The 27,376-nt window shown below is 42.9% G+C and overlaps 1 protein-coding gene and 1 pseudogene across 1 annotated transcript; one reads left to right on the top strand and one right to left on the bottom strand.

The window, feature by feature from the left end:
* Positions 1-2,786: 2,786 nt before the first annotated feature.
* LOC100969587 (olfactory receptor 2Z1) lies at positions 2,787-13,885 on the bottom strand. Its single transcript, XM_003809972.6, has 3 exons — positions 13,477-13,885; positions 12,368-12,412; positions 2,787-4,694 (listed from the first exon to the last, which is right to left on the bottom strand). The coding sequence occupies exon 3, from the start codon at positions 4,523-4,525 to the stop codon at positions 3,581-3,583; it is 945 nt and encodes a 314-aa protein (XP_003810020.1). The 5' UTR covers positions 4,526-4,694; positions 12,368-12,412; positions 13,477-13,885; the 3' UTR covers positions 2,787-3,580.
* Positions 5,102-6,962, top strand: LOC106634062 (large ribosomal subunit protein uL23-like; annotated as a pseudogene).
* Positions 13,886-27,376: the final 13,491 nt, after the last annotated feature.

Raw genomic sequence — 27,376 nt, 5'->3', positions numbered from 1 at the left:
TTACTTATCACCTGATAGACACTGTAAATGTGCATATTTTGATCAAATATCTAAGTTACCCATGATTTAGTTTGTTTTCTTCTTGCTTCCTCAGAGTTTTGTTAGCTTTATAATGTTTAAATATTAGCTTGATGATATATTAATATTTCTAATATATTGAGGAGTTTTCCTAAATTCAAAAGTTAGTCGAGCAAAATTCTTTTATACATGTATAATCTATTGTCCACAGGCCTCTTATTAAATCATCATTGTCGAGATGTTTTGAAATTCTATCTTTATCACACACTAGGTTTTCAGGACAGAAATGGTTCTAAAAACAAATGTTCCTCCATCGATTTACTGCTTTGTGTTATTGCTTTTGCTCTAAGTTTTCTTTTCCTAATATCAAACTTGAGAATAATTTTTGGTATTGAGGTGGAATTGACATAATAAAACACTAATTATTTTAAAGTGAACAAATCAGCAGCATCTGGTACATTCATGAAGTGATGCCCCAGCTGTCCCCTCTCTCTAGTTCCAAGTCATTTTTGCCACCCAAAATCAGACTCTTACCCATTAAGTAATCAACCCCAATTCCACTCTGCACCCACCTCTAAGATCATGTAGCCATCAATCTGCTTTCTTTCCTTTTTTTTTTTTTAAGACAGAGTCTGGCTCTGTCACCCATGCTGGAGTGCAATGGCGCGATCTCAACTCACTTTAACCTCCGCCTCACGGTTCAGTTGATTCTCTTGAGATTCCTGAGTAGCTGGGAGTACAGGCATGCACCACCACGCCCGGCTAATTTTTGTATTTTTTTATTTTTAGGAGAGACAAGGTTTCACCATGTTGGCCAGGCTGGTCTCAAACCCCTGACCTCAGGTGATCCGCCCACCTCAGCCTCCCAAAGTGCTGGGATTACAGGCATGAGCCACTACGACCGGCCATCATCAATCTGCTTTCTCTTTCTATGGATTTAACTATTCTAGATACTTTATATAAATGAATTTATACCACATGCTATCTACTGTGTCAGGCTTCTTCATTTATTATAATATTTTCAAGGTTTATATACATGGTAGCAGATATCTTTTTTGCTTTTCTTTTCTTTTCTTTTTTTTTTTTTTTTTTTTTTGCGAGACAGGGTCTCACTCTATCACCCAGGCTGGAATGCAGTGGTGTGATCTTGGCTCACTGCAACCTCTGCTTCCAGGCTCAAGTGATTCTCCTGCCTTAGTCTCCCGAGCAGCTAAGACTACAGGTGCGTGCCACCACAGCCTGGACTTTTTTTTTTTTTTTTTACTTTTTGTAGAGATGGAGTTTCACTATGTTGAGCAGGCTGGTTTCAAGCTCCTGGCCTCAAGTAATCCTCTTACTTTGGCCTCCCAAAGTGCTGGGATTACAGGTGCAAGCTACCACAGCCAGTCTTTCATTCCTTTTTATGACCAAGTAACATTCCATTATATTGATTCTGTTTATGCATTCATCCATTAGTGGACGTTTGGGTTTTTTCCACCTTTGGCTGTAGAGGTAGGCCGCTGTGAGCATGCATGAGCAAGAATTTGTTTAAGCACACTTCTTTTGGGTATACACCAAGGAGCGGAATGGATGGGTTGTGTGGTGATTCCATGTTTATAACTTTTTTTATTTTAAGACAGGGTCTCACTCTGTCACCCAGGCTGGAGTGCAGTGGTACCATCTTGGCTCACTACAACCTCCACCTCCTGGGCTCAAGCAATTCTCCTGCCTCAGCCTCCTGAGTAGCTGGGATTACAGGTGCCCGCTACCACACCCAGCTAACTTTTGTATTTTTAGCAGAGATGGGGTTTCGCCATGTTGGCCAGGCTGGTCTCGAACTCTTGACCTCAAGTGATATGCCCATCTCGGCCTCCCAAAGTGCTGGGACTATAGTCATGAGCCACCACACCACCACAGGTAGACGGGGTGAGAACAAGAACAGCTGGGAGTTAGGACAGATTGGGAGCAGGTCTCACAGGAAGTAGATAACAAGTCTGTGACCTTGAATGAAAGGTGAGGAGATGGAGTGAATTTGTGGGGATTCAGGGTGAGAATTTGTGGTGGCTCACGCCTGTAATCTCAGCACTCTGGGAGGCCCAGGTGGGCGGATCACATGAGGTCAGGAGTTCGAGACCATCCTGGCCAACATGGTGTAACTCCATCTCTACTAAAAATACACAAATTAGCCAGGGGTGGTGGCAGGCACCTGTAATCCCAGCTACTCAGGAGGCTGAGGTAGAAGAATTGCTTGAACCTGGGAGGTGGAGGTGGAGGTGAGCCGAGATCGAGCCACTGCACTCCAGCCTGGGCAACAGAATGAGACTCTGTCTCAAAAAAAAAAAAAAAAAAAAAAAAAAAAGATTTTGTCCTACTGAGTTACTGGAGCTCCTTGTATATTTTTAATTAATTTGTATATTTTACTTATCACCCAGTAGACACTGTAAATATACATATTTTAATAAAATATCTAAGTTACACCTGATTTATTTTCTGTTTTCTTCTCAGGGCCAGCTTTGGTGCTGACACTTCTTCAGAGTTTTGTTAACTTTACAATGTTTAAATATTAGCTTTATAATATATTGATATTTCTGGCCAGGTGTGGTGGCTCACACCTGTAATCCCAGCACTTTGGGAGGCCAAGAAGGGCAGATTACTTGAAGTCAGGAGTTTGAGGCCAGCCTGGTCAACATGGTGAAACCCCATCCATACTAAAAATACAAAAATTAGTTAGGCATGGTGGCGCATGCTTGTAATCCCAGCTACTTGAGAGGTTGAGGTGGGAAGATTGCTTGAACCCGGGAGGTGGAAGTTGCAGTGAGCCGAGACTGTACCACTGCACTCCAGCCTAGATGACAGAATGAGACTCCATCTCAGAAAAAATGGGGGGGTACATTGTTACAGAAATAATATACTGTCTGGGCACAATGGCTCACATCTGTAATCCCAGCACTTTGGGAGGCCGAGATGGGAGGATTGCTTGAGTCCAGGAATTCAATACGAGCCTGGGCAACATCATGAGACCCCATCTCTACAAAAAATGAACAAAATTAGCTGGGCATGGTGGCACATGCCTGTAGTCCCAGACACTCAAGAGGCTGAGGCAGGAGGACCCCTTGAGCCTAGGAGTTCTAGTCTGTGGTGAGCTATGACCATGTCACAGCATTCCAGCCTGGGCGACAGAGTGAGACCCCGTTACAAAAAGAAAAAAAACAGAGAGAAAAAAAATATGCTGAATGTGATTGGGATGATTACCATTGCTTTCCACAAGTCCATGAGGGAAAACATGAACCCAGCTAGTCATCAGCAGGGAGGAACTCGGCGTGAGCAGGGAGGAACTGGGCAGACACTTAGCCTTGGACATAAGCACTTAGCAGCTGAATTTTACACTTCAAAGTGGCTCATTTTATGTTACGTGTATTCTACCTCAATTTAAAAGGCAGACATTTTCTCAAAAAGTTGCACCTTGTGCAATGGCTGGATATTTGGCCAGTTGCACAAATTGGCAATTGAATGCCAAATGCATACTTTGGGAAGGTGGGTGGGATCGAGGACCGCTGGAATCTCACCAGCAGTTTCTATGTAGTCAGCACATTTGCCTGAGTCCAGCTCTGCTAAGCACTTTGACCAAAGCCATCCACACCTCCGGGTTCCTCAGACTGTAGATAAGGGGGTTGAGTGTAGGGGTGACAAGGCTATAGAAGAGGGAAACCACGTTATCCTGCTGTGGACTGTGGTAGGCGCAAGGCACCATGTACATGAACACGGCAGCACCATAAAAGAGCCCCACTACCGTGATGTGCGAGGAGCAGGTGGTGACAGCCTTGTGTCTGGCCTCCTCTGAGCGCATGCTTAGAACAGCCTGCAACACGTGGCCGTAGGAGGTGGCGATGAGGGAAAGAGGGAGCATTAGGATCAGTACCCCTGAGGTGGACAGCGCCATCTCGTAGGCAGAGGTGTCTGCACAGGAGAGCTTCAGTAGGGCTGGCACCTCACAGAAGAAGTGATCCACAATACGGGAGGCACAGTAGGGAAAATGCAGGGTGATGGAGGTCTGGATGGAGGCGTTGAGCACACCTACCACCCAGGAGGAGCCCACCATCAGCAGACACACCTGGCGTCTCATAAGTACAGGATACTGCAGGGGCTGGCACACAGCAACATAACGGTCATAAGACATGAGGACCAACAGGACGCCCTCAGCCACACCCATCAGTGTGAGGAAGAATATTTGAGCTGCACAACCTCCATAGGAGGTGGCACCTTCTCCCCGCAGAAAGTCTGATGCCATCTTGGGGATGGTGACCATGGGACAGCCAATGTCAAACAGGGAGAGCTGGCTGAGCAGGAAGTACATGGGCGTGTGGAGCCGGGAGTCCACACGGATCAAGAAGAGAAGAACGGTGTTGCCCAGAAGGCCTATGACAAACATGACAGCCACCAGGGAGAAGAGGAGCTGGCGTGATCCTGAGTGACTGAAGAGGCCCACCAGAATGAAGTCTGAGGCCACCGACTGATTCACATCCCCCATGTTTTACACAATGCACTTTAGCTGCAGGAAGAACAGCTGAACTATGGCAAGAAGCCTGCATGGGGTGGCAAATAATTTTCATCTCACATGCCAATCGTCATTGATTGGTAGTGGCTTCCTGGGATGGTGTCTTGAGAAGAGTAATCAGGCTGCAGCTAGAATCAGTAGGCTGGAGGGAGAAAACTTAATCAGTTAGTGTCTATCCAAGGCATGGGATGGGAAAGAAGCAGCTGGCATCTCTGAATGAGACGCTTGGCCACACTCCAATGAAGAGCTACCCATTGCTCCCTATAGTGAAAAATTTGAGGTTCGGCCGGACGTGGTGCCTCACGCCTGTAATCCCAGCACTTTGGGAGGCCGAGACAGGTGGATCACGAGGTCAGGAGTTCGAGACCAGCCTGACCAATATGGTGAAACCTCGTCTCTACTAAAAGTACAAAAATCAGCTGGGTGTGGTGGCACTCGCCTGTAATCCCAGCTACTTAGGAGGCTGAGACAGGAGAATTGCTTGAACCCGGGTGGTGGAGGTTGCAGTGAGCCGAGATCATGCCACTGCACTCCAGCCTGGGCAACAGAGCGAGACTCCATCTCAAAAAAAAAATGCGGTTCAAGTTAAAGACAGCCACATAGATGGTGGAATGCTTCAATACCCCTCATCCCAGGGGTCCTTAACCAAAGCTGAGGTCAGATACCAATAAGACTGGGAGGTGAAACAGGGGATGATGAAACTGAAGCAACAAGCTAAGTAAGAAAACAGAGAGAAGGGCTTGCTTGGGTCTAAATGCCTGGATGAGAATCTGAAGCAAAGAGAAATCTGTGATGAGCCAGCACTGGAATCAAATTGAGGGAATGCCCAAGGAAAATAAATCATTCTACCAAATGAGCATGTTTATCACAGCACTATTCACAATAACAAAGAAATTGAATCAACCTGGGTGCCTATCAGTGGTGGACTGGATTTTTTTAAATGTAGTATATAGACACCATGGATTGCTATGCAGCCATAAAAAAGAATACAATTGGCTGGGCACAGTGGCTCATGCCTGTAATCCTAGCACCTTAAGAAGCCAAGGCAGGAGGATCACTTCAGCCCAGGAGTTCAGGACCAGCCTGGGTGACATGACAAGACCCCATCTTGGAGCCTGGGGATGGTGGCTCACGGCTATAATCCCAGCACTTTGAGAGGCCAAGGCGGGTGGATCACCTGAGGTCAGGAGTTCGAGACCAGCCTGACCAACATGGAGAAACCCCATCTCTACTAAAAATACAAAATTAGCTGAGCGTGGTGGCATATGCCTGTAATCCCAGCTATTCGGGAGGCTGAGGCAGAAGAATCACTTGAACCCAGGAGGCGGAGGTTGCAGTGAGCCGAGATCGCACCATTGCACTCTGGCCTGGGCAACAAGAGCAAAACTCCGTCAAAAAAAAAAAAAAAACCATCTCTACAAAAAATTTAAAGTTAGACTTGGTGGTGACTGCCTGTAGTCTCAGCTACTGGGGAGGCTAAGGCAGGAGGATCACTTGAGCCTGGGAGGTCGAGGCTGCAGTGAGCTATGATCACATCACTGCACTCCAGCCTGGCCCACCGAGCAAGACCTTGTCTTAAAAAAAAAAGAAAAAACAACCTGTTCATTGCAGTGACATGGACGCAACTGGAGCCCATTATCCTAAGTGAATTAAGGCAGAAACAAAACCAAATACCACATGTTCTCACTTATCAGTGGAAGCTAATCATTGGGTACACAGGAATATAAATAGGGGAACAGCAGACACTGGGGACTTCAGAGGGAAGCAAGGGTTAAAAAACTACCTATTGGGCCCTTTTCACAAGATGGCGCCGAAAGCGAATAAGGAAGCTCCTGCCCCTCCTAAAGCCGAAGCCAAAGTGAAGGCTTTAAAGGCCAAGAAGGCAGTGTTGAAAGGTGTCCACAGCCGCTAAAAAAAAGATCCCACATGTCACCCACCTTCCAGCAGCCCAAGACACTGTGACTCCGGAGGCAGCCCAAATATCCTCGAAAGAGCACCCCCAGGAGAAACAAGCTTGGCCACTCTGCAATCATCACGTTGTCGCTGACCACTGAGTCCACCATCAAGAAGATAGAAGACAATGACACACTTTTGTTCATTGTGGACATTGAAGCCAACAAGCACCAGATCAAACAGCGTGTGAAGTAGCTCTATGACATGGATGTGGCCAAGGTCAACACCCTGATTCAGCCTGATGAAGAGAAGAAGGCATATGTTCGACTGGCTCCTGATTATGATGCTTTGGATGTTGCCAACAAAATTGGGATCATCTAAACTGAGTCCAGCTGGCTAATTCTAAATATATGTATATCTTTTCACCATAAAAAAAAAACTACCTATTGGGTACTATGTTCGCAATTTGGGTGACAGTTTCAATTGAAACTCAAATCAGCATCATGCAATATATCCATGTAACACACCTTGCTTATGTACCCCCAAATGTATTTAACAGAAGAAAAACATTTAGGGTATAAATCTAAAGAAAGGAAACCATAGAGGCACAATGACAGCAGGAGGGGGTTGAATGGCCTGGGGAGGGGCAGTTGCTGCTGAGCTCAGCTATTACTGGTGGCTTCACTGCATTGGATGGGAGAGCAGCGGCCTGTGGGTAGTCTGACTCAATTTCAAGGACTACTATGAGACACTAGCTCTAGAAGATTTTACATCCCTAAGTATTGCCTGAGTGAATGAGGTGAACAAGAAGGATGGCCAAGGACCAGGAAGAGCTGCACACTTAAATCAGGAATACTTCCTGTCTTCGGCAACCTCCAAGCTCCCAGACAAAGCCAGATTATTCTGAAAGACCATGCAGTGCCCACAACTCCAGCAATGGAAAATGCAGGACCTGGTGAACGTTCTTTCCCAACTGTGGATGGTTAAGAAGCATGCTAAAAAGGAAAAGAAAAAGCAAAGAGGACAGGAGTGGTTCTCTCAGAGAAATGGTCTGAGCTAGAACTTTTGCTTTAAGCCAGTATTTATCCACTTTGGGCTATATGACCAGGGCTGTTTTATTATTCGTATGTTTTATAAAATAAGATACTATTTCTCATTCCTGCTCAAGGTGAGTGGAAGATAGCATCCTCATCCCTGCTCAACCCAACTGAGGTGTTTTCTTTTTGTTTGGTTTTGTTTTGTTTTGGTTGAGACAGAGTCTTGCTCTGTGACCCAGGCGGGAGTACAGTGGCGTGATCTTGGCTCACTGCAACTTCCGCCTCCCCGGTTCAAGCAATTCTCCTGCCTCAGCCTCCCAAGTAGCTTGGATTACAGGCACATGCCATCACAATCAGCTAATTTTTGTATTTTTAGTAGAGACAGGGTTTCACCATGTTGGCCAGGCTGGTCTCAAACTCCTGACCTCAAGTGATCAGCTCGCCTTGGCCTCCCAAAGTGCTGGGATTACAGGCGTGAGCCACTGTGCCCGTCCTCAACTGAGTTGTTTTTTTTTATTATTATTATTATACTTTAAGTTTTAGGGTACATGTGCACAACGTGCAGGTTTGTTACATATGTATACATGTGCCATGTTGGTGTGCTGCACCCATTAACTCGTCTGAGTTTTTATTGAATTGTTTTCTAAGGAGTCAGAGTGAGTCATGAATAAAACACATCTTCAAGGCAAAACAAATAGAGCTGATTCCCAGCATGCCAGACAGCCAGGAAGAGTTTTCAACAGAGGTGACCAGGGTCTGAGGAAGAGTGTCTCTCAGACAACACAAAAAGCTGCCCAAAGTGGCTGCTTCATGGCATTAAGAGTGCAATGGAGGCCGGCTGCACTGACTCACGTCTGTAATCCCAGCACTTTGGGAGGCTGCAGTGGGAAGATTGCTTGCACCCAGGAGTTTGAGACCAGCCTGGGCAACATAGGGTGCCTCCATCTCTACAAAAAAATTACAAAAGTTAGCTGGGCGGGGTGATACAAGCCTGTCATCCCAGGTACTTGGGAGACTGAGGCAAGAGGATTGCTTGAGCCCAGCAGGTTGAGGCTGCATGATCACGCCGTTGTACTTCAGCCTGGGAGACTGAGCGAGACCCTGTTTCAAAAGGAAAATGGAATTTTAAGAAAAAGATAAATAAATAAAAGAGTGCATGGGGTTAAATTTTAAAAAAAGAAAAAAGCAGCAAGACTGATAATTTAGGAGCAAGTAGATTCTACTGAAGGCCTCCCTGGAGCTCTTTGTCATGAAGCTGCCTGTGGAGTTATTCCTCACTCAGATGATGGCCTGCAAGGCTGTCTTTAGTTATACGCCATCCTGATTTTTCTTATTCCATCCAAGCTCCTCTCTACCATTCATCCATGCATTCAACAAAATGTGTCATGCCCTAGAATGGGCATAAAACATTCAGAGGTGAATCATACAGGCAAGATCCCTGGTTCTCTGGACTCCACCATCTCCATCAGGAGACCAATGACCAACAAGAAGATAAATGCACAAGACCTTTGTGATAGGGGGAAGTGCAGGGGTGAAGTGGTCAGGATGCCCTGTAGGTAATAGCTAAGGACACTACAAGACGTGGTCAGGGAAGCCTCTTGAGACCGGTAAGAGCTGCCTGGTATGGTTTGGACCTGTGTCCCCACCCACATCTCATGTTGAATTGCAATCCTTAATGTTGGAGGTGGGGCCTGCTGGGAGGTGATTGGATCATGGCGGTGGCTTCTCATGAATGGTTTAGCACCATCCCCCTTGGTCATGATAGTGAGTGAGTTCTTGCGAGATCTGGTCATTAAAAGTGTGTAGCACCAGCCGGGCATGATGGCTCACAACTGTAGTCCCAGCACTTTGGGAGGCCAAGGCGGGCCGATCACGAGGTCAGGAGTTTGCAACCAGCCTGGTCAACACGGTGAAACCCTGTCTCTACTAAAAATACAAAAAATTAGCCAGGTGTGGTGGCAGGTGACTGTAATCCCAGCTACTCGGGAGGCTGAGGCAGGAGAATCACTTGAACCCAGGAGGCGGAGGCTGCAGTGAGCCGAGACCGTGCCACTGCATTCCAGCCTGGGCACAGAGTGAGACTCCGTCCCCCCCACCCACCAAAAAAAGGTGTGTAGCACCTCCCTCTGCCTCTACTCCTGCCATGTAAGACATCTGCTTCTCCCTCATCTTCCACCATGATTGTAAGTTCCCTGAGACCTCCCCAGAAGCAGAAGCCATTATACGTCCTGTACAGCCTACAGAACCATCGCCAGTGAAACATATTTTCTTTATAAATTACCCAATCATCTCAGATAGTTCTTTAAAGCAATGCAAGAATAGACTAATACACTGACCTTGCTATCTGAAGACCTTCATGAGGGGAAGAGTAGAATTGCCTGCTTTATACTACTGGAAGGTGGATGTTAATGAGGGCAGCTGTGTGGTTCAACCTAGCAAAGAACTTTCTAACAGTGAAATCTAACCAAAAATGGAATGGAGTGCCTCATTGGTAGCATTTTTCCAGAGTTAATCAAAGATGTATGGGAGTTTGGCTGGGTGCAGTGGCTCACGCCTGTAATCCCAATGCTTTGGGAGGCTGAGGCGGGCAGATCATTTGAGGATGGGAGCTCAAGACCAGCCCAGCCAACAAGGTGAAACCCTGTCTCTACAAAAAATACAAAAATTAGCCAGGTGTGGTGGTGGGCACCTGTAATCCCAGCTACTCAGAAGGCTGAGGCAGGAGAATTGCTTAAACCCAGGAGGCAGAGGTTGCAGTGAGCCGAGATCATACCACTGTATTCCGGCCTGGACAACACAGCGAGACTCCAACACAAAAAAAAAAGAAAAGAAAAACAAAGATGTATGGGAGTTAGACAATTTAGCCCTGCAGTTATAGAATTTAGAGTTAGAGTTTGACAGGGAACATGAGCATTGTTGAACTCATTTCAGCATAGTCTGATGAGCAATTTAATAAAAATACAGGCATGATGATTTTTGGTACCCAGGAGATGAAACTCTGCCTGGGATGGGATCTGGGAAGCCTTCACAGAGAAGGAGGCATTGGAGCTGAGTTTTGAAGGTCAGGTAGGAATTTTCCAGAGAGCTAGAAGAGGGAAGGTTGTTCCAGACAGAAATAATACAGTATCTGGACTCTATGGACTGGTGGTTAAGAAAATGCACCCAGGAGTAAGACATAAAATAGGCTTGCAGGCAGAAGCCCAGGCAATAGTTTTCACACCCACTCCTCCAGCTGCGTTTTGGAAGCAAGGAGAGCTTTCTGAGAGCTGGGCAGCTCCTCCAAGCCTATCACTTCCTACCCAAGGACACGCTTTTTGTACCCCATTCTCAGTAATGAAGAGAAGTCTGTCGGTGGATAATTGAAGGTGGTCGAGCATCTGTCTTTCATCAACCCCTGAGCCCCAGAAATGGAAAAAATGAAAGAATGAAACGCAAATCTAAGTTTTTGGGAAGAGAAGTGAGGATGGCGGGAATGGAGCTGACTGGGGAAGCTGTTATAGAAATATTCAGCAAGCCCTTGATGACAATGACAATAACAATAACCACACTATTAGGCTGGGTGTGGTGTTTCACGTCTGTAATCTCAGCACTTTGGGAGGCTGGGGCCAGCCCAGGAGTTTGGGACTAGCCTGAGCAACATGGCAAGATCCCAACTCTACAAGAAATAGAAAAATTAGCCAGGCATGGTGGCACATGCTTATAGTCCCGGCTACTTGGGAGGCTAAGGTGGGAGGCTCACTTGAGCCCAGGAGGTGGAAGCTGCAGTGAGCTGTGATCACACCACTGCACTCCAGCCTGGGCAACAGAACACAGAGCGAGACCCTCTCTCAATTAAAAAAAAAAATGACCATAGGTATTAATACCTCTATGAATTTTGGGGATGAGAAGACAGAGATCTGAGAAGTGCAGTGCCTTGTCCAGGATGAACCAGCAAGAAGGTAACCAAGTCAAGATTCTAACAAAATGAGATTTAATTCCAAAGTCCTTGTTCTTGCATCGGCATTTCACACATCTCCAAACACTGTAATAGATATTCAAGATTTGCTTCACACACACACACACATACATACACACACACACACACACACACACACACACAAACAGACTCCCCTTCACCACTAAGTTATGATTTCTGGCTAATGGGTGATCATGTCCCACCCTGGTCTGGTAGAGAAGCCGCACTTGCCAACCCTCAGGGCCAATGGTCCACCCTAGAACTGTTCTAGGACTGGCATTTCCCCTGGTTTCAGGCATTGTGGCCCTTTGGGATGGTGGGGAAGGCTTCTGCACCAACAACTCTGCAGGACCTGCCTTGAAACTGCAGAGCACTCTTGGGAAGAAACCACACAGGTTGACATTTGGGTCTAGAACAGTGTCATCGCCCCACCACTGGTTTCTGTAATTCTTCTTCTGTTTTCACAGACCCTTATCTAGTGACACACACACACACGCACTGTATGTGTAAAATCCAACCAAAAATGAAATGGAGTGCCTCATTGGTGTCATTTTCCAGAGTCAATCAAAGATGTACGGGAGTCAGATAATTTAGCCCTGCAGTTATAGAATTTAGAGTTCGAGAGAGAACATGAACATTGTGCAACTCATTTCAGCATAGTCTGATGAGCAATGTAATAAAAATACATGCACGATGATTTGGGTACCCAGGGGATGAAACTCTGCCTGGGATGGGATCAGGGAAGGCTTCACAGAGAAGGAGGCATGGAAGTTTTCAGAGAGCTAGAGGAGGGAAGTTTATTCCAGGCAGAAGTAATAGAGCATCCGGACTGTATGGACTTGTGGATAACAGAATCCACCCAAGAGTAAGACATAAAACATGATTGCAGGCAGAAACCCAGGCAACACTCCTGTGTGCCCCCAAACTCACCTTTCCTTTCAGGGTGCCCAGGTGGTCCCACTGTCTTTGATGCATCTGAAAAAAATAAAAACCCCTGGTTTTGGGGATCTCTAGCAGTTCCTCTAATTCCATTGTAATGCCTTTGTGTCCTGAGCTTTTTTTGGTAGAGGGAACAGAGCCTCACTCTGTCACCCAGGCTGGAGTACAGTAGCACAATCATAGCTCACTGCAGCCTTCAACTCCTGGGCTCAAGCCATCTTCTTGCCTCAGCCTCCCGAGTAGCTGGGACTCCAGGTGTGCACCACCACACCTGGCTAATTTTTATTTTTTAATTTTTTTGTAGAGATGCGGTCTTGTTATGTTTCCCAGGCTGGTCCCTTAATCCCAGCTTTAAATAATACCTCCCCATCTTGGCCTCACAAAGTGCTGGGATTATGTCCTGAGCTTTTGGCACACTGTTTCCCACTGAAATCTCTTTCAGAAAAAAATATTCCACCCATCCAACCTCTCTCACCTGCTGCCCCACAGTCAGACAGGCAGAGCTGGAAAAAGTAGCCATGATTTACTCTAATCTGGGCTGGAACATCTCACAGTGATTCCTAAATCAGTCCTTCGTTGGGTGGGAGGAGAGTCCCTTTGAAAAGTTTTAAAGTTGTGGTTTTACCTGTCCCTTTCCCGTTTTCCTCAGGGATGCCAAAATGTGGGTCTAGAGTGGTCCCTTTGCTGACACTGAGCGACCAGAAGAAAGGAGCTACATTATTTATCTTCTTGTTGCCAATAAAACTCACATCAGTCCGTTATGACCAGGCATGATCTGGACTCTTGGTCACTTTAGTAACCAAATGATCACATGACAGTTTGCAGGACAAACTGTCACTTATATTATTTATTAAATTCTCACATTCTCTTATATTATATTCGCTTATATTATTTAATTTAATATATAATATAATTTACTTAATAAAATAATTTAATTCACTTATATTATTTATTTATTTCTCACATTCTCACATCTCAAGGATCCACAGCAGAGCCTGCTCAGTAAATAGTTGTTAAATGAATACGTCCTGCAAGGGAATAATATGATTGTTGGAACTAAAGTTAAAGACAAATGGGCTCAGAGAGGGTAAGTGACTTACCTAAAGTCACACAGCTAAGAAGAGGGTAGACTGGGATTTGAACCCAGTTTGATTTCAAATCCTGAGCTGCCTCTATTCTGGACACTGCCTCTTTCTTGGACTTAACACTCAACTCATCTTCCCTGGAATTCTGAGCTGAGAATTCCTCCAGGGCATCACTGTTGTAGGATGGTCACAGTCTCCAGAAAGTGAGCTGAAGGTGCTTCCAGCCCATGCCAGATGTGTTGTTCTAGTCCCGGCCCCATGGCCAAGGTGAGGTGCCCACCCCTTGCTGCTTCTAGCACATTTTAGGGAAGGTTTGGAATGAACGTCAACATGGGTGACCTTCTGCTATCTAGAGATCCAGCCTGCTTGGATTCACAGCAGCGATAACAGACAAGGTAAGATGCATCCAGCGTGCAGGTTGGCAAATGTCCAAGAGGTAGACAAAAATTCATCTTTCCATCCAAATACCTGTACAAGCTCAACCCAATGAGCTTGTGAAACACAACACCAGCAGTTCTGGGGGCCCATCTTGCCACTAATACTAGTCTCTAAATTATGCCCAGACCCCCAAGATCTCCACAAGGCTTGGTTCCAAACTCTCACCCCCAGTCACCAAGGTCTGTTTGCAGACAGAGTGATGGATCCCTCTCAATGCCCCATGAGCATGTCAACTCCCTTCATTGCAAGACAGCTCCTGAAAAAACCTCCCCAGGCTCCAGCATCTTGGGTTTAATCAGTGCCACCTTGGTCTATGCAAAGATAGACATCCTTGTCTGGGGATCGAGGCTCCAGGGACAGCTTTTGCATCAGAACCCCTCTGGGTCTCCCTTTCTGTTAGGAAAAAAAAATAGTTTCAGTGGGAGCCTAGAGCCCATGATACTTGGATTGTCCCTGGAGGATTGTGGAAAAACATTTACTCATCTCTCAATTAACCATGAGGAAAATGGGCAGCACTGATGCAGATAATTGGATATGGCAGATACCCAAGTCCTTTTGCTTGGATCTAAGAAGAGAAAGGAGATGAGGGAATCCATTACTACAAAGGGACCCTCATGTTCCAAAGGAAATCTGATGTCCAGGAGATTTTTTTCTGCATTAAATACTGGGGCAGTGATGGTGGTGGCACAGCCAAGAGGCAGATTCCCTGGTCAGGACATTTCTTCCACTGAGTTCCATCCTTGAGGGGCTTCCAAGACTCAGGCAAAGCAATGGTCCAGAGACAGATAGATCATAGAGAGACCCTGCCTCTACAAAAACATTTTTTAAAGATTAGCTGGGCATGGTGGCACACACCTGTAGTCCCATATTCCCAGATACTTGGGAGGCTGAGGTTAAAGAATTGCTGTAGTCCAAGATTAATTTCTTCACAAGGGTCAGTAACAGTTCATGGACCACACTTTGAGTGGCACTGCCATAGACCATGAGTTCCTCAATGGCAAGAGCCTGCAATTATTCATTTTTGTATAACTGGTGACCAAGGGACATGGACACATTAATGTTTACTAAATAGGAAGGGCTGAAACAGACAGGAGTTTAGAAAAAGAAATCAAGATATGGAGAAATGAGCAGTGGGATTTGGATGCTCAACACCTAGCACAAATTGGCACCAATGATGGATGGATGGATGGATGGATGGATGGATGGATGGATGGATGGATAAATGAATGGATGGATGGATGGATGGATGGATGGATGGATGGATGGATGAATGAATGGATGGATGGATGGATGGATGGACGGATGGATGGATAAATGAACGGATGGATGGATGGATGGATGGATAAATGAATGGATGGATGGATGGATGGATGGATGGATGGATGGATGGATAAATGGATGGATGGATGGATGGATGGATGGATGGATGGCTAGATAAATGGTTAGAGGGATGGATGATGGATGGATGGATGGATAGGTAGAGGAATGAGTGAAGGGATGGAGGGGTGGAGGATGAATTGATGATGGATGAAAGGGTATAGAAATATATAGAACAAACCATGAAAATTGTTTTTGACTACACCATGTCATTATAAAGAACAAGGGAAGAGAAAACATGACAGAGAAAACATGTTAATACTCTCAACATGTGCCTCAAATATTAATAAATTATTATTAGTAATAAAGGATTAATATTAATCCTCTGAATTCCAGCTCCATTTTTTGCCATTGCTGTGTGCCATCCACATTCATTGTCTTGATAGAGGTAACTCCTGCTTAATGTCAATTATACGTTTCTGAAAAGCAGATGCTCACAAAATTGTCCACTGGGATTCTATATTCCATTATTTCAAATGTGAAAAGGCTGTATTGTACCTCAACCCAAAAGTCTCAAATAATTTCCTGGAATATAGCTGAAACTAGTAAAAGGCTTGTGTATCAGTAATCAGTAACAAACTGTCATGTTAGGATATGAAATATTTAAAATACTTATTCCTGTTAACCAAAAAAATGAAATGGTTGGTTTGATATGAGGTCATATTTCTCTTCATGGCTTCCTTTTCCAAGATTTTCTTTCACTCTCTCAGCTTTTGGGAAACTCACTGCAGAACATTAACCTTTGCTTTTGCCAAAATATAGAAAGCCTTGGGGAAATAAACTCAGGACAAGAGCACAACAGTATAGAATGCTTCACACTGGGCCAGGAGTGGTGGCTCACCCCTGCAATCCCAGCACTTTGGGAGGCCAAGGCAGGGTGGATCATTTGAAGTCAAAAGTTCGAGACCAGCCTGGCCAACATGGTGAAACCCTGTCTCTACTAAAAATACAAAAATTAGCTGGGTATGGTGGTGTGCACCTGTAATCCCAGCTACTCGGGAGGCTGAGACAGGAGAATCGCTTGAACTTGGGACAAAAAAGTTGCAGTGAGCTAAGATCACGCCACTGCGCTCCAGGCTGGGTGACAGAGGGAGACTCCAACTCAAAAAAAAAGAATGCTTCACACTGAGTGTGACATTATGATAACATGTCTTAGCACCAGCAATATCTGAGACACACACTCTCTTTTGTTATCACTTGGGACACTTTTTCTTCACGTCATTTTACGTAAAATCTTGTATTTATTGGGAGGCAAAGATTGCTTGAGCCCAGGAGTTCAAGATTGCAGTGAGCTATGATCGCTGCCTCCAGCCCAGGTGGCAGAGTGAGACTCTGTCTCAAAAAACAATCTTGTATTTATTTAGATGTAAATATAAACGTTTCCCATAAAACCATAGGCCAGAGAACATTATATTCAAAGAAACACACATTTTATAAACTTTGTGCATTAACACCGAGAGATTTGGCATTCTACTGGAAAAACTTAACCAGAAAGATACCTATATTTTTAAAATTACTCACTTTTAGCTGTTTTTTTTTAGAATTGACTTAATTTCACCTTTTATGCTGACATTATACAATTTATAAGCTATCACTTTTTGCCTTCAGAAGAGATAAACTGAAAATGATGGAAAGGGCTAAAAAATTAAACACCAAGTCTTCTCTCCGTTTTTCTAACTTTTACTTAAAATATTTTAGACTAAAAGAAGAGTTGAATGAACACCCATATACCCTCCAACAATTGTTAATCTTTTGCCCATTGTTTTATCTCTTTATATACATATAAACGCACACATTATTTTATTCAGATGAAATTCACAGGCTGGGCATGGTGGCTCACACCTGTAATCCCAGCACTTTGGGAGGCCAAGGCAGGCAAATCACCTGAGGTCAGGAGTTCAAGACTAGCCTGGCCAACATGGTGAAACCCCTTCTCTACAAAAATACAAAAATTAGCCTGGCATGATGGTGGGTGCCTGTAATCCCAGCTACTTGGGAGGCTGAGGCAGGAGAATCGCTTGAACCCAGGAGGCGGAGGTTGCAGTGAGCCAAGATTGCACCACTGCACTCCAGCCTGGGCGACAGAGTGAGACTCCATCTCAAAATAAATAAATTAATAATAAGGAAATATGCATAACATAAAAATTAACTATTTTGAAGTGTATAATTCAGTGGCATTTAGTACATTCACTATGTTGTACAATCATCAACTCTATCTAGCTTCTAGATAAAAATGAAAACATTTTTATCACCAAAGAAACCTCTGTATCCATTAAGCATTCACTCCCCGTTCCTTCCCTCTCAGCCTCTGGCAACCATCAATCTGATTTCTCTAAGTACAAATTTACCTATTCTGGATATTTCATGCAAACAGCATCATACAATGTATGATCTTTGTGACCTTTCATTGAGAATTTACACACACACATCTAGAGAAGACGCATCCACAGAAAGGGCTTGAAAGGCCCCCAGACTACAGACAGTCGGATTGATTGGTGAAGTTCTCGCTCTGTCTGTAAGAAGCCAGCCTGTAAAGACTATAAGACATAGTTTTCTCAAATGCATGGTGTCAGGAAACACAAATAAAAAAGGAAAGATGCCTAGGTTTTCTTCTAGGGTTTTTATGGTTTTAGGTCTAACATGTAAGTCTTTAATCCACCTTGAATTAATTTTTGTATAAGGTGTAAGGAAGGGATCCAGTTTCAGCTTTCTACATATGGCTAGCCAGTTTTCCCAGCACCATTTATTAAATAGGGAATCCTTTCCCCATTGCTTGTTTTTGTCAGGTTTGTCAAAGATCAGATGGTTGTAGATATGCGGCATTATTTCTGAGGGCTCTGTTCTGTTCCATTGATCTATATCTCTGTTTTGGTACCAGTACCATGCTGTTTTGGTTACTGTAGCCTTGTAGTATAGTTTGAAGTCAGGTAGCTTGATACCATTCAGGACATAGGCATGGGCAAGGACTTCATGTCTAAAACACCAAAAGCAATGGCAACAAAAGCCAAAATTGACAAATGGGATCTAATTAAACTAAAAAGCTTCTGCACAGCAAAAGAAACTACCATCAGAGTGAACAGGCAACCTACAAAATGGGAGAAAATTTTCACAACCTACTCATCTGACAAAGGGCTAATATCCAGAATCTACAATGAACTCAAACAAATTTACAAGAAAAAAACAAACAAACCCATCAAAAAGTGGGCAAAGGATATGAGCAGACACTTCTCAAAAGAATACCTTTATGCAGCCAAAAAACACATGAAAAAATGCTCATCGTCGCTGGCCGTCAGAGAAATGCAAATTAAAACCACAATGAGATACCATCTCACGCCAGTTAGAATGGCAATCATTAAAAAGTCAGGAAACAACAGGTGCTGAAGAGGATGTGGAGAAATAGGAACACTTTTACACTGTTGGTGGGACTGTAAACTAGTTCAACCATTGTGGAAGTCAGTGTGGCAATTCCTCAGGGATCTAGAACTAGAAATACCATTTGACCCAGCCATCCCATTACTGGGTATATACCCGAAGGATTATAAATCATGCTGCTATAAAGACACATGCACATGTATGTTTATTGAGGCACTATTCACAATAGCAAAGACTTGGAACCAACCCAAATGTCCAACAATGATAGACTGGATTAAGAAAATGTGGCACATATACAGCATGGAATATTATGCAGCCACCAAAAATGAAGAGTTCCTGTCCTTTGTAGGGACATGGATGAAACTGGAAACCATCATTCTCAGCAAACTATAGCAAGGACAAAAAACCAAACACTGCATGTTCTCACTCATAGGTGGGAATTGAACAATGAGAACACATGGACACAGGAAGGGGAACATCACACTTCAGGGACTGTTGTGGGGTGGGGGGAGTGGGGAGGGATAGCATTAGGAGATATACCTAATGCTAAATGACGAGTTAATGGGTGCAGCACACCAACATGACACATGTATACATATGTAACAAACCTGCACATTGTGCACATGTACCCTAAAACTTAAAAGTATAATAATAATAAAATTAAATTTAAAAAAAGGAAAGATGGTTCCCCAAAAAGGAAACTAAATCTCCAGAAACGGATTCTAAAGAATTGAGGTAAATTACCTGAAAAAGAGTTCAAAATAACCATCATAAAGGTGTTCTATGAGCTCAAGAAAATGACGCATGAACAAAATTAAAATATCAATAAAGAGATTTAAACATTTTCAACCAAATAGTATTTATGGGGCTGAAGAATATAGTAACTGAACTAAAAAATTCAATAGAGGGGTTCAATAGTAGACTTCATCAAGCAGAAGAAATAATCAGGTCATTTGAACATATCCAATCAGAGGAACAAAAAGGAAAAAAAATGAAAGAAAGTGAAGAAACCTTAAGGTACTTATGTGACACTGTCAAGCCGAACAATATACACATCATGAGATTATTAGAAAAAAGAGAGAAAAATAGCAGATAGTTCCTTTAAAGAAATAATGGCTAAAAACTTTCCAAACCTGAGACAGGAAATGGACATCCAGATCCAAGTAGCCTAATAGACTTCACCTAGGATAAACCCAAAGAAATCCACACCAAGACACATAATCAAATTATCAAAAGCTAAAGACCAAGAGATTTTTGAAAGCAGTGAGAGAAAGGCAACTCATTTCATACAAGGCAACCTGCATAAAACTATTAGAGGATTTCTCTGCAGAAATCTTGCAGCCCAGAAGGGAGTAAGATGATATAGTCAAAGGATTAAAAGAAAAAATGCCAACCAAGAATCTTATATCTGGCAAAGCTACCCTTCAAAACCGAATAAAGACTTTTCTAGATAATCAAAAGCTGAGGGAGTTCATTACCACTAGTTCTGCCTTACAAGAAATGCTGAAAGAGTCCATCAGGTGAAAATGCTACAATAGTAGTGTTTAAATCACTATTCATTATGGCATAGAAGTTTTAAGACAAAAATATTTTTAAAAACTATAACTTCAAAAATATATTAATGAATATGCAATATAGAAAAGATGGAATTTTTAACATCAATAACAAAATCTAGGGGGAGTAAAAGTGTAGAGTTTTTATATGTGATTGAAGTTATCAGTTTAAAATACATTGTTATAAATATATTTATAGGAGTTTCATTTTAGCCACAAAGAAAATACTTATAGTAGATACACAAAAGAAAATGAGAAAAAAAATCAAAACATGTCACCTTAAAAAAAATCAATGAAATACAAAGAAAGATAGCAAGAGAGGAAAAGAGATGAAAAACTACAAGACAGAAAACAATGAACAAAATTGCCCTAGTAAGTCCTTCCCTATCAATAGTTACTTTAAATGTAAATGGATTAAACTCTTCAACCAAAAGACATACAGTAGCTGAGCATATTTTTTAAGACTCAAGTATTGCTGTCTACAAGAGACCCACTTTAGCTTTAAAGAAACACAATAGGCTGAAAACGAAAGGATAGAAAAAAATATTCCATGCAAATGGTAACCAAAACACGGCAAAGATAGCCATACTTGCATCAGACAAAATAGACTTTAAATCAAAAATCAAGGACATTGTATAATGATAAAAGCATCATTTCATCCAAGAAGATATAATAGGTATAAATATATACACACTCAGCACCAGACCACCCAAATATATGAAGCAAACATTGACAGAACTGAAAAGATAAATAGAAAGCAACACAATAAGAGTAGGGAATTTCAGCATTCCATCTTCAATAATGGATAGAACATTCAGACAAAAGATCAATATGGAAACAAAGCACTTGAACAATACTAAAGAGCAAATGGACCTAACAGACATATACAGAACATTCTCTCCAACAATAGCAGGATACACGTTCTTCTTAGGTACATGTGAGACATTCTCCAGCATAGATCACACGTTATCTCACAAAACACAACGTAACACATTTAAGAAGATAGAAATCGTTATCAAGTATCCTTTGCAACCTCAATGCAATGAAACTAGAAGTCAGTAGCAGAAAGAAAACTGAACATTTCACAAATATGTGGAAGTTAAACAATACGCCTTCGAACAACCAATGGGTCAAAGAATAAATCAAAAAGGGCCCAGTGAGGTGGCTCACACCTGTAATCCCAGCACTTTGGGAGGCTGAGGTGGGTGGATCACCTGAGGTCAGGAGTTCGAGACCAGCCTGACCAACATGGTGAAACCACGTCTCTACTAAATACAAAAAAAAGTTAGCTGGGTGTGGTGGCAGGTGCCTGTAGTCCCAACTACTTGGGAGGATGAGGCATAAGAATCGCTTGAACCCAGGAGAGGGAGGTTGCAGTGAGCCGAGATCATGCCACTGCACTCCAGCCTGGGCGACAAGAGCGGAACTCTATCTCAGAAAAGAAAAAAAAAGAATAAATCAAAAGGGAAAATAGAAAATATCTTGAGACAATGAAAATGAAAACACAAAATACTAAAATTTATGGGATACGACAAAAGCAGACGAAGAGGAAAGTTTAGAGTGATAAATTACTACATTAAAAATGAGGGAAAATCTCAAATAAATGACCTAACTTTAAGCCTCAAGGAACTAGAACTAGAAAAAGAAAAACAAGCCAAAAGTTAGCAGAAGAAAGGAAATAATGGAGATTGGAGCAGAAATAAATTAGATACGCAGCCAGAGATGGCTGGAGGCACGGCCGCCGCTCTCAGTTCATCCTCACGTTGTGCGGCCCAGGGTTTTAAAAAAAAAAATTTGGACGAGCATGGTGGCTGACGCCTGTAATCCCAGCACTTTGGGAGGTCGAGGCAGGCAGATCACCTGAGGTCAGGAGTTCAAGACCAGCCTGACCACCATGGAAAAACCCCGTCTCTACTACAAATACAAAAATTAGCCAGGCGTGGTGGCAGGCACCTGTAATGCCAGTTGCTCGGGAGGCTGAGGCAGAAGAATGGTTTGAACCCAGGAGGCGGAGGTTGCAGTGAGCAAGGTTGTGCCACTGTACTCCAGCCTGTGTGACAAAGTGAGACTCTGTCTCAAAAAAAAAAAAAAATTAAGAAATAAATAAAACAGAAAAACAATAGAAAAATTAATGAAACTAAAAGTTGTTTTTTGAAAAGATGGACAAAACTGGCAAATCTTTGGCTAGACTACCTAAGAAAAAAGAAAGAAGATGCAAATAAATAAAATCAGAAATGAAAGAAGAGACATTACAACTGAGGTCACAGAAATAAAAAGTGTCATAAGAGACTACTATGAACAGTTACATAACAACAAATTAGATAACCTAGAAGAAATTGACACATTTCTAGAAATGCATGACCTGCCAAGACTGAATCATGAAGATGCAGAAAATCTGAATAGATATATGACTAGTAAGGATATTGAATCAGTAACCAAAAACCTTATAACCAAGAAAAGCCCAGGACCTGGCCAGGCCCGGTGGCTCACGCCTGTAATCCCAGCACTTTGGGAGGCCGAGGCGGGTGGATCACAAAGTCAAGAGATCGAGACTATCCTGGCTAAAACGGTGAAACCCCGTCTCTACCAAAAATACAAAAAAAATTAGCCGGGCGTGGTGGCAGGCGCCTGTAGTCCCAGCTACTCAGGAGGCTGAGGCAGGAGAATGGCATGAACCCAGGAGGCGGAGCTTGCAGTGAGCCAAGATCACGCCACTGCACTCCAGCCAGGGCGACAGAGCGAGACTCCATCTCAAAAAAAAAAAAGGAAAGAAAAGCCCAGGACCAAATGGCTTTATTGATGAATTCTACCAAACAAATGTACAGAAGAATTAATGTCAGTCCTTCTCAAACTCTTATTTAAAAAAAGAAAATGGAGAGGAGCTAACACTTCCAAACTCATTTTACAAAACCAGAATTACCCTGACACTACAACCAGAAAAAGATACTTTAAGAAAACTATAGGTCTTTTATCTTGGACACCCCCATTGTGTCACCAAAGCATAAATATTTGCAGAAATAACAGCCTCAAGGGCCTTGAATATCACCGACACACAATAAAGTTCCTTTCTCTTCCTTCACACCTTCTTCTTCTACCACTCACCCACCCCACCATTGCCAGCACCTTTCAAAATGGGGCCAGCCATCAAAGACTACCTGCAATGCCACCTTCTCAGCGAAGACCATCCTGGTTTCTCCCACCTGACACTCTTCCTGACAGATTCACCTGACCTTGTTTAAAGAATCCATTAATGTTCAACTTGGTTTATGTTGCAGTTGTGTGTATCTGGAAGTGTAGCATACTTGGCAAGAATGAAGACTTGGAAGCAGACTTCTTGGGTTGAAAATTTGATTCTACTCTTCATAAGCTATTAGATTCCAGGCAAGCTGCTTAATACCTCTGTGCCTGGTTTTCCTCCCCTGTAATGTGAGAATAAAGATTAAATGAGCTAACAGTTGTAACCCACTTAGAAAGTAACTGGGAACATTGAGGCTGTAACAGTGTTTGATATTATTACTATCTTTTTTTAGAGATGGGGTCTTGCTATGTTGCCCAGTCTGGATTCAAACTGCTGGGATCAAGCTGTCCTTCAACCTTAGCTTCCTGAGTAGCTGGGACTACAGGTGCACACCACCGTACCCTGCTACTGTCATTATCTGTGAGGCTTGTAAGCAATCCACTTCTACCTTGCCTCTGGCCTGTTAACATTTTCTTCTTTCCCAGATTATTTTTCAAATAGTAAAGTACACAAACATAAAATTTACCATCATAACCACCTGTAAATGTACAGTTCAGTAATGTTAACTATACTTATGTTGTTGAGCCACAAATCTCTGGAACTTTTCCATCTTGCAAAACTGAAACTCTGTACCTGTTAAATAACTCCCTATTCACCTCCGCAACTCCAGCCTCTGGCACCTGCTATTCAACCTTCTGTTTCTATGAGTTTGACCACTGTAGATACCTCGTATAAGTGGAATCCTACAGTATTTGACTTTTTGTGACTGGCTTATTTCACTTTGCATGATGTCCTCAAGATTTATTCATGGCTTTGCATGAGCAGAATTTCCTTCCTTTTTAAGGCTGAATAATATTTCACTGTATAAGTATAGCACATTTCTTTATCCTTTTTTTTTTTTTTTTTTTGAGAAAGTCTCACTCTGTCACCCAGGCTGGAGTGCAATGGCCAATCTTGGCTCACTGCAATCCCCATCTCCTGTGTTCAAACCATTCTCCTGCCTCAGCCTCCCAAGTAGCTGGGATTACAGGCGCCCACCACCATGCCCAGCTAATTTTTGTATTTTTAGTACAGACAGAGTTTCACCATGTTGGCCAGGCTGGTCTCGAACTCCTGACCTCAGGTGATCTGCCCGCCTTGGCCTCTCAAAGTGCTGGGATTACAGGCGTGAGCCACTGTGCCCCACCTGTTTATCCTTTTATCTATCAATGGACTTTTGGGTTTCTTCCACATTTTGGCTACTGTGAATAACGCTGTTATGAACATAGGTATACAAACATCTCCTTAAGATCCTACTTCCAATTCTTTTGGGTATATGCCCAGAAGTAAAATTGCTGGATCATATGGTAATTCTATTTTTAAATTTTTGAGAAACCACCATACGTTTTCCATCATATTTGCACCATTTTCTATTTCCACCAACATGCACAAGGGTTTCCATTTCTCCGCATCTTTGCCAACACTTGTGGTTTTTTTTGGTTTGGGGGAGTTTTTTACAGCAGACATCCTAATGAGGATAAGGTGGCATCTCATCTCATTGTGGTTTTGACTTCAGCTTATCTTTTTTTTTTTTTTTTTTTTTTTTGAGTCGGAGTCTTGCTCTGTCTCCCAGGCTGGAGTGCAGTGGCGTGATCTCAGCTCACTGCAACCTCCACCTCCCAGGTTCGAGCGATTCTCCTGCCTCAGCCTCCTGAGTAGCTGGGACTACAGGCATGCGTCATCACGCCAGGCTTATTTTTGTATTTTTAGTACAGACGGGGTTTCCCCATGTTGGCCAGGCTAGTCTCAAACTCCTGACCTCAGGTGATCTGCCCGCCTTAGCCTCCCAAAGTGCTGGGATTACAGGCGTGAGCCATGGCACCTGGCCAACTTCAGCTTATCTTTTGAGGAAGATGTTTCTCTTTTGCTGCATCTCATAGCCTTTTCCCGAGCAGGTCAGAACTGAAGTTTATCTCAGGGCTGAGAAAGCCTCTGCTGCTTTCCAGTGTCACCCACGGTGCTATTCATACCTGGCAGTTCTGAGCATCAAGCCAAAGCAGCCAATATATCCTTGGGTTAAGTCCAAGGAATGGGCATTTAACCTGAAAGGGCAGGAACCTGTTAAAGGCAGATATCAAGTCATGGAAAGAGAAGCAAAAGTGCAGAAGAGATGAACAACTCCAAGACATGCTTCCTTCAACAGAGTGAGGAAAGCTGGGGCTCTCTCACCATCCCTGGCTGTTGTGTGTGGTTAATGGCTCCGTATACAGATGGTCCAACCCCTGCTTAGTGGGAAACACAATTCTGGGATTTAGGAATTCAAACCAGGGCTCCGAATAACCTAACAATGCCCAAATCCTAACACTCTAGCGAAAGAAGAGGTCAAAAGAAGGCTAATGGTCAAGGTGATTCAGTTATTTCTCCATGACGATGACCTAACCAAGAATGGATCCCCATGCTCTGTTCTTTAACACTTTGCAACTTTATATATATATATAACCTTATAGATAGATAGATAGATAGATAGAGTTTCTCATATATATGAGACATAAGACTATATTTAAGAATATATTCAATACATATTTATATTATATATATTTGTATTGTTATATAAATATAAACACATAAGCTCATACATTAAATATAAATATATATCATTTCTCATATATATAAATAATCTCATATCAAATATATATCATGTATCATATATCAAATATATATCATATTTCATGTATATAAAATATATTATTTATATTAAAGTGATATATATATATAAACTGGCTAGCCATATGTAGAAAGCTGAAACTGGATCCCTTCCTTACACCTTACACAAAAATTAATTCAAGATGGAGTAAAGACTTAAATGTCACAACTAAAACCATAAAAACCCTAGAAGAAAACCTAAGCAATACCATTCAGGACATAGGCATGGGCAAGAACTTCATGACTAAAACACCAAAAGCAATGGCAACAAAAGCCAAAATTGAGAAATGGGATCTAATTAAACTAAACAGCTTCTGCACAGCAAAAGAAACTACCATCAGAGTGAACAGGCAACCTACAGAATGGGAGAAAATTTTTGCAATGTACCCATCTGACAAAGGGCTAATATCCAGAAGCTACAAAGAACTTAAACGAATTTACAAGAAAAAAACAAACAACCCCATCAAAAAGTGGGCAAAGGATATGAGCAAACACTTCTCAAAAGAATACATTTATGCAGCCAATGGACACATGAAAAAATGCTCATCATCACTGGCCATCAGAGAAATGCAAATCAAAACCACAATGAGATACCATCTCACACACCAGTTAGAACGGCGATCATTAAAAAGTCAGGAAACAACAGGTGCTGAAGAGGATGTGGAGAAATAGGAACACTTTTACACTGTTGGTGGGACTGTAAACTAGTTCAACCATTGTGGAAGTCAGTGTGGAGATTCCTCAAGGATCTAGAACTAGAAATACCATTTGACCCAGCCATCCCATTGCTGGGTATATACCCAAAGGATTATAAATCATGCTGCTGTAAAGACACATGCACACGTATGTTTATTGCAGCACTATTCACAATAGCAAAGACTTGGTACCAACCCAAATGTCCATCAATGATAGACTGGATTAAGAAAATGTGGCACATATACACCATGGAACACTATGCAGCCATAGGAAAGGATGAGTTCATGTCCTTTGTAGGGACATGGATGAAGCTGGCAACCATCATTCTGAGCAAACTATCTCAAGGACAGAAAACCAAACACGTCATGTTCTCACTCATAGGTGGGAACTGAACAATGAGAACACTTGGACACAGGGTGGGGAGCACCACACACCAGGGCCTGTCATGGGGTGAGGGAAGGGGAGAGGGATAGCACTGGGACATATACCTGGTATAAATGACAAGTTAATGGGTGCAGCACACCAACATGGCACATGTATACACATGTAACAAACCTGC

Source organism: Pan paniscus, chromosome 20 (assembly GCF_029289425.2).
Source record: "Pan paniscus chromosome 20, NHGRI_mPanPan1-v2.0_pri, whole genome shotgun sequence".
NCBI classification, from domain to species: domain Eukaryota; kingdom Metazoa; phylum Chordata; class Mammalia; order Primates; family Hominidae; genus Pan; species Pan paniscus.
This window is presented reverse-complemented; position numbering and strand designations above follow the sequence as displayed.

What these genes read in the sequence shown, in the direction of transcription:
- LOC100969587 (XM_003809972.6), bottom strand. Translation starts at nt 4,525, where the DNA reads ATGGGGGATGTGAATCAGTCGGTGGCCTCAGACTTCATTCTGGTGGGC.